The 13,755-nt window shown below is 38.7% G+C and overlaps 1 protein-coding gene across 6 annotated transcripts in view; it reads left to right on the top strand.

Moving 5' to 3' along the window:
* Positions 1 to 1,245: 1,245 nt before the first annotated feature.
* Positions 1,246 to 13,755, top strand: part of C6H15orf41 (chromosome 6 C15orf41 homolog) — a 230,905-nt gene continuing 218,395 nt past the window's right edge. For all 6 annotated transcript variants that reach the window (XM_023230243.2, XM_023230241.2, XM_023230242.1 and 3 more), the window contains exon 1: positions 1,246 to 1,606. In XM_023230243.2, the coding sequence (XP_023086011.1) occupies positions 1,506 to 1,606 (101 nt within the window). In that variant the 5' untranslated portion in view covers positions 1,246 to 1,505. The remainder of the gene's footprint in view (positions 1,607 to 13,755) is intronic.

Here is a 13,755-nt window from a genome sequence, read left to right as displayed (position 1 = left end):
AGGTAGAGGCTGGAGCATCACTTCCGGTCAGGAGTGTTGAGACTGGCCTGGTCGATAGAGGGAGACTTCATCTCCAGAGAAAATTTTAAAAATTAGCCAGGTGTAGTGGCATGTGCCTGTAGTCCCAACTACTCGGGAGGCTGAGGTGGGAAGATGGCTGGAGCCCTGGCGTTCGAGGGTGCAGTAAGCCATGATGGAGCCACTGCACTCCAGCCTGGGCAACAGAGTAAGACCCCATCTCTAAATCAAACATACACAGATAAAACACCCCCATGAATTAAATCAGTTTTACAGACAAAAGAAATGAGGCTTCGATGGATTAAGGAATTTATTCAAGGAGGTGTATCTAAAACTTCCAATCCAGACATCAATCCAGATGAAAAATTTTAAACCACTTACAGGTGCTCTAAAGTCTAAGCACCTTTGCTTTCATTTGCTTAACTAGTTGAAATCAGAAGAGAAACACAACACACGACCTTCTAAGAACCAAAGAGATTTTAGAAAAGAGATTACAGGAGGGACTGATACACCAATAAATTGCTTTAGGAGAACTGAGATCCATTCATAATATATATGGAAAACAAAAAAAGAGTGGCTCATTACTCCAAACATTTATTGAGCGCCTACTATTTTCTGAGAATTGGATTACAACGACAGTAAGATGCGATTTTAGTCCTTAAGCAGCTCACTGCAAGGAAAGTGACATTCTTTACTGCCGGCTGTTTGATGACGTCGGATTTGTTTCAAGTCTGCTTCTCAACAAGGACAAAACTGCCTTCCACGCGATGTACAGAAGTTGTAGGACTTCCTCAACACAAGCTAAACTATGTTTACAGCGACCCTAGTGAGTTTTCCTGCTCGACCCATGACAGACTTGGTGGAGTGAAGACATGGTTTCTCGGCAGGCCGGTCTCCTCTGCCAGGAGCGCTCAAACTGGCGCGTTGAGAAGCGTATTCAAATCGCGCGCTCTGGCAGGGGCTTTCGGGGGCTCACGCTGAAGGATCGCGGGGCACTCATGAGACCTGCCTCCTGGTCTGTGCGTCAGGCCGCCCTGGCTTCTAGTAATTGGGAGAGTACAAAGCATTCCTTGTTGATCCTTTGATCCCAGGTGGGCGATGCCTGGGATACCTATCTGCCCGCTGAAACTCCGGCGCGGCGCCTTTCCAAGGGTGGCCGCTACTTCCTGGTTGGTTTGCCCTTAACTGACATGGCGGCTAGTTGCCTTCGGCCGCACCCACTGCGGCTGCTCAGTAAGCCAAGCAAGGGCCCTCCGGTGCACAGCCCGCCCCCGCCGCGGAGGTGCCGGTGGAGCTCGATATCCGGCGAGTCTCCGCCTCGCTTTTGCAGCTAGGGGTGTGTTTCAGGGGGGATTGGGGCAAACCAAGCAGGCGAGGACCCGGGCCTGTGCCGCTGTTTGCCTGTCCCTCATCCCTCGGCACCAAGGCTACTCGAGCCCCAGGGTGTTTTTCCCTTGTTCCCGCCACCTCCTAGTCCCTGGCCCAACATGATACTGACCAAAGCTCAGTACGAGGAGATAGCCCAGTGCCTAGTGTCTGTGCCGCCCACCAGGCAGAGCCTGAGGAAGCTGAAGCAGAGGTTTCCCAGGTAAGTGTCCATCTCTCCCCTCTCACAGCCCTTTGCCTGCAGCAGCAGTGCGTGGGCCGCCCAGGCAGCGCTTAGGAACCATGTGTCACACATTAGTGGGGAGGAACACCAGTGTCAGGCGTTAGGAGGTCAAGGTTGGCGAAAAAAGATTTCTTCTTTCACTCGCCTTCCGCACAAAACTCTTAACGATGAGTTCATGGCAGCCTCCCAAGGCCTTACAATTAAATTCAAGTCAACAGATATTTATAGAAGACGTGGTCTGTGCTAGGTGATGGGTGCACATAGTAGGTGCTTCATAAATGACCAGAGGTTAATTGACAGATACTAGGAATGAATGATGGGTGGGAATATGAATTGTAGATTCGAAAGGAGGAAATGGAGAACCCTTTTCAATTGGCCACTGGAAACAAACAAGGGAGCATAGGGGTAAAGCGGCTTCATGCTGTTTGACTGTGGCTTGTATTGTTGACTGTGGAATTAAGTGACCTCAGGGGTTCTCAATCCAATCAGAGAGAAGGGTACCCCAGGGATTCCACTCTTGGGTCTTTGGCCATTTGAACAACCAGATCTGAAGTTTCTCCTTATATATTATATATACACACATTCCGGGTGTATTTCATACTTCCGTCCTCCCTCAAACACTTCGTTTTTCAGCGATTTTAGAATTATCCAACTTTCTAAGAAAGGACTTTGGGAATGATACAGATTTCTAATTTTAATGAAGTGGAAACTGAGACCCAAACATTACATGAGGAACCAGTTGAGGGCAACCAGGTCACTGTGTTTATGTTGTGTTGAAAAGCAGATCTTTTTTTTAAACTTTTTTCCTAATGAAAAACCAAATCCAAACCTGTACCGTTTAGTTTTGTGGCACTGAGCATGGTTGTCCCTAATGGAGAACTTCCCCATCCTTGACGTATTCAGCCCCCGAGCAAACATCACCACAGAAGTAATTTCTTGAGGAAAGAGAGATTATTGGATAATACGTAATAAAGTACAAATTGAAGCATAAGTTTGAGTTCTGTTATGACTTCACTTTTTGAAGGACTTGGTTTTCCTACTCTGTAAAATGAAGGAGTCTCTTTCCAATATTATCCAGATTTGATTTAGGGCAATATTTATCCCTTTATAGCCTTTAGTATTTTATCAGACTTGCTAAGAAGGAACAAAATTGACATATAATTTAATTTTCTGTCATTAACTCTTGCCAGTTCTGCACATGAACAGTGAAATGAGTAAAGACTAGTCAGCCAAGGGAATAGGTAGATTTTTCTGGGCAGTTTTAAGAAAAAGCATACATTTTTATATTCTCCTCTCACTATGTGTGCAATCACTTGTAATTCTGCTTTTCTTTCTCTTCCTCTCCGTCTTTTTCTCTTCTTCTTTCTTTTCTCTAGCAAATACCTTGTCTACTCCACAATAAGTAAGTGTCTGTTACTTTATCAACACTTATGAAAGGTTCTCTTCCTGTGAGGCACCATGCTGTCTGACGTATTCTCTTACGCTCTTTTCTTTCTTATTCATGATATACTCACATCTTTTTCACTTCTCCCAAATGCCATACAGGGAATAAATAACTAACTCTCCTTCCACAGGAAAACTTTATTTAGAGAGAGCTGAACTACTAATCCACAAAAGAAGGGATTAAAGAGCTATTTAGGGGTGGGTGTGGTGGCTCACGCCTGTAATCCCAGTGCTTTGGGAGGCCAAGATGGGAGGATCGCTTGAGGCCAGGAGTTCGAGATCAGACTGGGCAACATAGCAAAACCCTGTCTCTAACAAAAATCCAGAAAAGTAGCTGGGTGTGGTGGCATGTGCCTTTAGACCCAGCTACTCAGCTACTGCAGAGGCTGAGGTGGGTGAATCACCATATCAAGGTGATTGTTACCTTGCTATATGACAATCCATTGGCCCATTTTGAACTTTGAATGGATCTTTTACCCACGCCTGATTTGTTATCATGCGTTATTCCTTTGTAAAATGTTGCTTGTGAGTTATGCAGATCTTCCAAATGTTGTCACCTTTCATTGTACAATATCAAAAAATTACATTTGTTAATATCATCTCTAATCTTAGCAGAAGTCTGTAAGATTTGAAGCTGTCAAGCTTGTGGTGATGGATATGAGCATTCCAGTATGTGAATTTTCCCTTGAAAGCTCAAATTTTATCATTAGCAACAAATGCTATCGGTTGTTTTCCTTGAAATGACAGGCTCATGTTGTTTATTTTTGAGAAAATGTCTGCCAGATACTTAAATCTGAATAATCGTACTTGGTTATCATTCATTCAAGTAAAAATGGTGTTCCGTAGAAAAAGTAGCTAGTTCAGCTCTCAACCAATCATACAAGTGCCTTCCTGGGAGGCAACCATCATACTTTGATAAGAAGTATATGTGCTTTGTATTTACTCCAGTCATACAGAATGTTAAAGGGTTGTGTATTCAAGGGTTGAGATTTAATGCAATTAATAAGTGAATAAACTTAAGTGAAAGTCTTTTTTTTTTTTTTTTTTTTTTTTCCTGCACGTGTGTGGCAGTAAATACAGTGACTACTAGCACAGTTATGGTGCCTTGATTTGTGCCTTGATTTATGCTCAGGAGCTGGCAGTTTTACCCACCATCGTTTTTGTACCGTGAGTCCAAATGTGAATACAGAGCAAAAGGCAAATAATGTCTTGCTATTTTTATAAAAAGAGTGGTGTTGACTCTGTAGACCTGTGAGAGGGTCTCAGGGACTCTTAAGTCCACAGCGACGCTTTGACAATCAATAGCTAATTCAAATCAAAGAATAATTATGTTTTCAAGGGTTTTGATGTATATTGACAAATTTAAAAAAATTGTACTAGTCCTTTTACTAGCAGAGCATGGGAGTGTCTGTCTCTGCAACTTTTCCAGTATGGAGGGGAGTCATTATTTAATTTTTAATATGTTCAATCAAGAATGACATCTTGTAGTTAGCATTTTAAAAATTATTATAGATTGTACCTTTTTGCAAACTTTTTTTGACCATTTAATTTTCTTTCGAAATACCTATTTGGTATCCTTTGCCTAATTTTCTGTTGTCATGTTTGTTGTTATTGTTTATTGATTTATTACTTACTGATCTGCATATGTTCAGGACGTTGGTCCTATATATGCCGTATTTGTTGCATATATTTTCTGAGTTGTTTGATTTTAAATATTGTTCTGCTTTGGATATGGTTAACTTTTCAGTGTATGCTTTTTTTTTTCCCTGACATTTTTGCCTTTATACTTCGGAAGTTCTTTTCTATCCTAATATATGAAAGAAAAAAATATTTCACCTAAATTTTCTTTTAGATTCTTTATGGCTTTGTTTTTTATTCTGAATTTTTAAATCTTTCTGGCTGAAATTTAGTTTAGTAAATGCTGAGAGGTGAAGATGTAGCTTAATTTTTTTCTCCAGCTTAATTTTTCCTCTTACTCTGAATTCTGGGATAGCCTCACTTCTTCATGGCTTGTTTTCACTGAAGTTACAAAATTATGTCTTTTCAAGTCACTGTGTTTTACTTGCTCTCAGAATCCTTCACTTTAAAATGAAGGAGTAGGATTTGGTGATCTGTGATGTCTTACAACTCCAAAATTCACCGTCATTCTGTTCTTTTCGTGTCTACAGTTTTACCATACAGTAAGTCATCATTTAATGTCTTCAGTAGGGCTTTGGAGACTGCAACTTTAAGTGAAACAATGTATAATGAGAGCAATTTTACCATATGCTAATTGTTATAAACAAGAATTAAGTTCCTATAGCATCTTTCTGGTCATAATAGCATCACCAAACTTCTAAATAAAGACTCAAAACACATGTAATATTAAACACTGAAATTAACGTGAGCTTAAACAAGATAGTTATTTACCCAATTTTTGGTGAATCAGTGAGTGATGGTGGTCATAGTGGTAGTGGGTTAAATCTGAGAGTATGTCTTTGCAAAGTGAAATTTGTGAGAAGCACCTCTTACCACCATGTGTTCAAAAGCAAACAGCCTGTTCAACGGAGCGAGACCCTGTCTCTACAAAAAATTAAAAAATTAGCCAGCTGTGGTGACACATGCCTGTAGTCCCAACAGCTCAGGATGCTGAGGTGAGAAGATTGCTTAAGCCTGGGAGTTTGAGGCTGCAGTGAGTTAGGAACGTACCACTGCAGTCCAGCCTGAGCCATAAGAGTTAGACCCTGTCTCTAAAAACAAAACACAAAAAGCAAATAATAACAAATGTGGTGAGCTTGCTGAGCACTTGTGTACCGCATCTTTATTGTCATTTGTTTGTATGATTATCATAGATTTATGAATTTTTGTTTTACAGTAATTTGTATTCATGCATTTATTCACTTATTCCTTCATTTATTTACCAACCCGCTTATTCCAGTTTAGGATTGTAAGTGGCCTCTGGCAGCTCAGGCTGCAAGGTGTGAAGCCATCCCAGCACGGGACGCACTCACACACATTCCCATACTCACACTGGCACCATTTAGACATCCCAGTTCTGCTAACACGCACGTCATTGAGATGCGGAAGGAAACCAGGGTACTGGGAGAAAGTTCACGCAGACGTCAGGAGCACGTGCAAACTCCACACAGACAGTGGCCCCACCTAGGAATCATTTTTTTAAAATTCTCATCAACTTTGTAACAAAATAGTGTTGAACAAAATAATGGTATTTGAACACTTTCTGTAATGGGCCCTTCGGCACCTAAAACATAGGATATACTGCATTTGAGTACTTGCTGAGGACACATTTATTGATTGACATTTTCTAATCTTTCTTGTGGACATTCTTAGAAGCCCCTAGTCCAATCAGCTGTTACTTATAAGGTTATATTTTACATTATAATTTCCTGGCCAAGCACTCCATATATATGTTACTTTTGGGAGATTTTTTTGGGATAATTTTAAACTTACAGAAAAGTTGCAGAAACATGACAGAGAATTCTCATATACCCTTCACCCAGCTTCTCTTAATGTTAACGTTACCATGGTATGATTGTCAAAATCAGTAAGTTAATTTTAATGCAATATTGTTAATCTACAGACACATTTTTTGAACTTTGCTTTTTTTTCACTGATGTCCCTTTTCTAGGATCACACGTTGGATTTAATTGTAATGTCTTAAGTCATTTCCAGTCTGTGACAGTTTCTTACTGTTTCTTTGTCTTTTATGATTTTGACACTTTGGAAGAGTACTGGTGAATTTTATAGAATATCCTTTCATTTGTGTTTGATATTTGTTTTCTCATTATTAGACTGAGGGTAAACACTTTTGGCAAGAGTACCTTGGAAGTGATGGTGTGGCCTACTTAGTGCGTTACATCAGGGTCTGGGACTTCATATGTCTTATTATTGGAGACGTTAACCTTATTCACTTGATTAAGGCAGTGTCTGCCTTGATTTGTGCTCGGAAGCTGGTAGTTCTGATGTTACTATTATTATTATTATTTTTAAAATTCTGAAGCTCTTTAATAGCTTTATAATCAACAAATAAAACTAACAGTGTTTTATGATAGGAAAATAATTTTGCAACATATGACATTGGCATTGCTTCATAAGGACAAGAAGAAAAATTGAAAATGTACAGTAGAACTAGTACATTTCACTAGAGTCTTACATATGTATTACTTGAGAGTGGAAGTATAGCCATAAGTTGCAAACCTGCGCTATGACTCACGAAACAGATAGGCTCCACCTGACCAGGCTACAATTACTGACCACACCTGAACTCTTTTATCACGCGCTTGTTCAGCCTCATGTGCTCAACCCATACTCATAAACTCTGTTTCGGAAACTGCCTAGTTGACAAAGTCTGACCAATATCTAGTAGGACCACCTCATGACTAGTTCCAGCTCCTAGAACCTTCTAATACCTCGTCCCTAATTCTTCATTTTGAGACAACCCACAGTTTCCTTGGTGTGGGATTACCTTTGAGGTTTTTTTTTCTTAACTATTACAACTGCGCTGTAAAGTTACTATTGTTCCTTTTAATAAATGCCATGTGGGGATATACTTGGAGAGTATGCAAATTTCTTGTTTCTCATCCCCCTTTTCCCATTCATTTTAGTATCCACTGACTTTTTCGTGAAGCAGTTATTACTGGTGTTTGCCTAATGGTGATTCTCTATTTCTCTCACCAGAATATTCATTTAACCAGTGTCATCCACTGCTGCCATTTTATGTGAAACGATCTGCCCTACAATTAGCTGATGATTTTCATTGGTATTTATAGAGTTTTTCACCACTTATTAGCATGTGGTCTGTAATAGTGTGCTCACTATGTTTGTGGCACTATTTGGGTATTAAGACAGCAACAGCAAACAGCAACAACAATAACAACAAAATAGCCAGGCACCTGTAGTTCTAGTTATTCAGGAGGCTGAGATGTGAGGATCCCTTGAGCTCAGGGTTTTGAAGTTATAGTGCACTGTAATTGTGGCTGTGAATAACCACTGTACTCCAGCTTGGGCAACATAGCAGGTCCCTGTTTCTGAAAACAAAATAAAACAAAACAAAATAGATAAGGTAATGTAACTAATTTTGGATAGCTTGGAGTCTGAGGAAACTAGTGTAAGACACATCCCGTAGCTATAGAATATTAGAAGTCAAAGGATTGGTTGAATAGTTCAGATATGGTTAAGTAGCATTCTTAGGATTACAATACGTAGGATATACCTTGTTGTGAATTATTTTGCTAGTAGACCAAGCCCTCTGGCACAAGTTTAATTTTTCCTTGAGTTCCCTTACCATATATTAGTTATTTAGTGGCTGTACTATTGAATCGTAAATCAAACTCTTGATACCATAAATTGCTAAACAGATAGATGTCTGTATCATTTTGATGTATCTCTGCCTTTAGAGATTCTGGCTTAGGTTTTTCTAATGGTGTTTTCCACATTTTGAAGCATGGTTTTTTTCTCTCTCTTGGTCCATGTCTCCTACTGTCTTCCCACTCTTAGATCATGACATAGGCAACCATTCACTCATATTCATTTCAAATTCCTATTCCTAGTAAGATCTCAAAAGTAATAGGTAAAAACTTGTCCGGCTGGTCATCCTGTGCTTAAACCGATGTACTTAGTCATCTTCTTGAAGTCCTCACCCCTCTTGACCAGAAAATGAGTTAAAGCTGGCCCTATTATGTATTGTGCTGTGTACATTGTTGAACTTAGTGGTTCTTGGTGGTGAACTTAGGAGTCCAATCTGGTAAGGAGTGGAGCAGCTAACAAAACTTGCTTGGGACAAGCACCACAGTTTTACTTGGCTCTTACACTTATTGAGGTGGCTTGATTTAATTGGTGTGCCATTGGTTATGGTTGTCTTTTTTGAACAATCCCTCCCACGCCCAATACCTGATACATTTTAAGATGCCTCCTTTTTCCAGAGGGAGTCTTGTATTCCATTCTTCTTGCTTCCTATTAACAGTTTGTTCCTGAGAAATGACTTGGCTCTATCTCTTTTTATCTGAGATACAGTTGTCTCATCTGTAAAAGGAGAGGTGAAGTCCAACAGCTAGGAAGTGGAGGAAGCAGGATATCATACACAAGTAGAGTCAGGCTCCAGAATCTCATTCTCACTCTGTTGTCTCTTCTTGTTCAGTTTCTTGAGGCTGTGGTGAGGGTGAAGTGAAATAAGGCATGTAAAATAGACACAGTGTAGAGCTCTCTAAGTTTTTAATGAAAAGTAAATATGATTTTTGTTAGAAGGTAGCTGATGTACAGTAGAAGAAATGTCTGAGTAGTAACCTTTTGAAACATAAACCACAGTTTTGCTTTGAGACGAAGGGCAATAGATTTACAGAAAATGAAAATGTTTATATAGAACGGTTGTATGGCTGAAGACGTAAGATTTGATTATCAGTTGAATATTGTATAGTTAACAGAAACTTGCTTTAAGTATTTCACAGTGATATATAATAGCACTTAAAAAAACCTTTTAAACCTAGATTCACTGATTTTTAAGAATGAGGGAGCATTACAATGCATAATTAATACTGTAGGACTTGGTGTACTTAATTGAAATACTATTCCTATTGGCCTTGTTTCTCTCAATTGAAATGAAAGTTGATTCTCAGTTTGTGGTCAATTTTCTACACTTCTCATAATGTTGTGGTGGACCTGAGTTCCAGAATAATATGTAAGAATAGCTCAGAAAGAGAGAGAAAGGCTTTTATTGAACTGGAAATTCTACTGACAGTTTTGCCATAGAAATAAAATTAATTTACATGATCTTTACAATTAATATTCATATACCCAGGAAAGATATCTAGGGTTTTTTTCTGTATTGATCATGGACTAGGTAGGAATGTCTAAGAAAAAAGTATGATTATTTCATGTGTTTTCTTTAGTAATCTTTAAAAATTTTTTTCTCTCTCTCTATATTTTTTTACTTTGTTGCTACATTGTAGCTTAGCTTTAAAGACTCTTCTAAAAGGTTATTATGTTAGTATATGACCCCTTCAATTTCTAAAAGAAGCGTTGAGCTTTTATTAGATATTTGTGCATCTTTGGATTGTGTAGCTGTGAAATGGATATGAGCTTGAATTCTTCGCAAAGGAGTTGTTGAAGAAAGCCTCAGATAATGTTATTCTGAGAAGAATCCACATGCTATAATTGTATTTCTTATTAATATTGGGGGAAATTTTCATGTGATTAGAATATTGGCTTCATTTTAAAAATCTATATTCAGGCATCAAACTTTAGTTTACTAAGTAATAACCCTTACCAGAATGATTGCTTGTACAATAAGGAGAAATTATATACTTCTCCAGGGGGAAAAAAGGTTCAATAGAAGTATAGGTTAATAATATTTTATTATTTAACTTTTGACAAAGTTTACTGAATTTGCCATTGTTTTTATTACACATTTTGTACAGTTTTGCCGTATTGGTTGAATTTTCCTTAGAAACAAAACAATCAGTATGTATTTTACTAGATTAAATCTGAAAAGTGACCTTAATGTATAAAGTCATACACTGGCATAAAGATCATATAGAATATAGGTAAAGAGTAAATGTTTCTTTGTTTTCAATTGTCTTTTTATTGAAGGGAGATGTTTTCAAATGTACACCTGAGGATACGTTTCTCCATTCTCCATTCTGCTGTCAAGTTGCTTAAACAGTGAGCTGTATATACAGTGAAGACATTTAAGCAGCTAGGGTGAAACTCCTAACTGAATGACAGTTCTCCATTTCTTAGGGGAACAGAACACAGCTAGATCCTGGATTGTTTGGTCCATGGGTTTGAAGCTAGAGTAGACCAATCTGTGACCCACGTATGAAAGATGGTACATGCCGATCACAAATCCAACCCTGTTCTAGCCACTTTGAGGAACTAATACCTGCTTCACCTTTTCTTTCCTCTCTTCCCATCCCTACCCTTTCATGAAACATATAGTGAAGAGTCAGTAGTCCTTCCTTGTAAGCCAAAACTTCTTTCATGCCAAGGAACAGCAACATGTCTTGTCATTTTCAAGTTACGTCTCTTGGCTGAAGGGTGATCTTTTCTATTCATTCTGGCTTCTGACAGCAAGTAAAAGTTTGCTTGTTTTTTTAACCTACTGTGGTGTTCAAACTGTGACCTTATAAATAGCTGGGATCTCATTGAGATAACGAGGGCTCTGCAGTTTTTCATCCAAAGTAAAATGTTAAATTTTCTCAGGACCTATTTTTTTTATGTGTTTGAAATACTATGATTCAGTTGCTAAAAAATGTTTAAAGCTATTATACTTAAAGCAATAACTTCAAGACTGTGAGAATAAATATTTGGAAACAAAGCAATTCAAGTAGAGGAAAAAAGTAAAGTAGATTCATATCTCTTAATATAGCTGTTCAATTAAATATATAAGTACTGGGTCTTTCCCTGACCAAACACCAGCCCCTGCTAATTGAGGCAATTCTATGTGAAGCCCAGTCTTTTTCTGAGGTTGTCCTGGGAGTAGTAGTCATATTGAAGACTAAGACTTAAAATACCTGGTATATCATCACTGCCCACCTCCCCCAACATATATTTATTTTTAATTATTTTTCAGTCACTGTTAGTTAAGACTTGCCATTTGTTCCAGGAACAAAAAAGGATGAGACATAAACTCTGAACTTGTGTTTATTCTATTATAGGAAGGTTTGTCACTTAAGACTATTGAAAATCCCCAAGTTTGCAGTTAGCACTATATAGGATGGGAAAGATCTACTACACTTTGGGATGTTGGTGTTGGCTAAACTCACTTACCAGCAAACTGACTTGTACATCCTCAGATCAGCCTAGTATGAATGATCCAGATTTACATTCAGCACATTTATGAATCAGTGTCTGTCATAGATATTTATGATTATTCTCAAATATAACTTTGTTGAATCTAGGAGTGTTTTAGGATGAATAGAGATGCAGGGTGAAAGTTTTGTGGTTGGACATTCATGCCTGTGACACACGTTATCTTCCTATGATTCTGTAGCTTATGATGTGGTCTGTATAGGACTCTTGTAAGTGGCTTCTTTTGTGGTTGAGATCTGGGAGGTGAAGAGTCATTTGAATGTGTCTTCTACATTTACACATGAAGTTAGACAGGCACTTTTTAAAAAAAGTATTGTTTCTGTCGACGGTTCTCTCAAGCTGATATCATCCTTTACTGAAGGTATATTACACTGCTATTTGTTTTTGCTGATAATATTGGTAGGGAAAACTAATAAAATTTGAAATGAACTTACACTTTGAGCCCCATTTAGCTAAGATGGTAAATGGACTGGGAATATGGGGCAGACTCTTCCTTGTATAATGTTAAAAAGCCCACAGACTCTTCCAGCGTGTGTGTAACGACCTGTATGTAACAAATAGCTGTTTCCTAATGGATAAAGTTAAAATTATCTAGATTCTCATTTTCTGAGGACACCTAAAATATATAAAGATAAAAATACATTTAACCTCAAGTTTATAACATGTTCAATTTTTTATTTGCATGTTGGTGGGCGCATTTGGAACTCTCTACATGCAGATCATAAAAGCTGCTCGGGAGGGACCTGCATACCTCTCTTACTGTTCAGATTCAGTGACTTATAAAGCACGCCAGTGTTGGATCAAGATCGCAGTTAGAGATAATTTGGTCAAATCTGTTAATGTTACAGATGCAGAAACTTAGGGAGGAGTCCTATCCAGTGATTTGACCAAAGTTCACATCTGGATGCAAAACTGTCCATTCATGCTTTTAAATTAGAGATCACAGACTCCCGTCCCTCTAGGGGCCAGGCAAGTGTCAATAACAAGTGAATAAATGAAGCTGACCTGGTTGGGATTGCAGCTAGGCGAAAGTACAGTTGTGTATACCGACAAGGCAGCGGCCACTTTATGCCAGCCATCCAGTGCCATGCAGGAATGTGGGCCTGGTGCTGCCAGGCCTTCTACTCTTCAGAAAGCAGCTCTAGATCTGATTTTTTTTTTTTTCAAGAAAAAATAAAATATCCTGAGTTTTAAATGTTGTCAATTTGTTTGAATTTTTAAAGCACTGTGTGGGCCAACATTTTCCTGGCCAAACAGAACAAGTCTGTGGGCTGAATTTGGCCTACAGCCAATGGATGCTGGTGCTCTTTCCAGCTTGTGAGAGCTGACTGTGAGCATCTTTTCCAGACTCTACAAACCGCGACCTCATATTGGTAGCTTAAAATTCATCCACAGTGGGAGTGTTTACACCACAGAAATTGGCAAATGGTACAACCAGGGCTTCCCCCTTCTCCAGCCCCACCACCTCTCACTACCAAAGGCAGTTGTTAAACCTCACACACCACTGCATTCTGTCACTAGTCTGAGACATTATGGCTCCAAGGGATGTATTTTATAGAAGTTTTTAAACTCCATTTGTTCTGATTTTTGTAGCCTTTTTTCTGAAAGAGACTCACACTACTACCACTTGTAACTCATTCATTCTTATAAGATTTTTGTGATTGTTGGGCTTTCTCCTTATTTTTCCCTTACCGTAGCTAGCATGGGAACTGGAATTCTAGTCTTGGGCCTTAGGAGTACCTAGTATATCGTAAGTATTATGGTACATTCATAATGGACATTTGATTGAAATTGCCTAAAGAATGCTGCTTGATTTTTTTTTTAAAAAAAGCCAACTGGAAAAATTCCCTTTGAAAACTGGCACAAGACAGGGATGCCCT

The sequence above is a fragment of the Piliocolobus tephrosceles genome, chromosome 6 (assembly GCF_002776525.5).
Source record: "Piliocolobus tephrosceles isolate RC106 chromosome 6, ASM277652v3, whole genome shotgun sequence".
NCBI lineage: Eukaryota > Metazoa > Chordata > Mammalia > Primates > Cercopithecidae > Piliocolobus > Piliocolobus tephrosceles.
The sequence above is the reverse complement of the archived record's forward strand: the minus strand, read 5'-3'. Positions and strand labels throughout refer to the sequence as shown.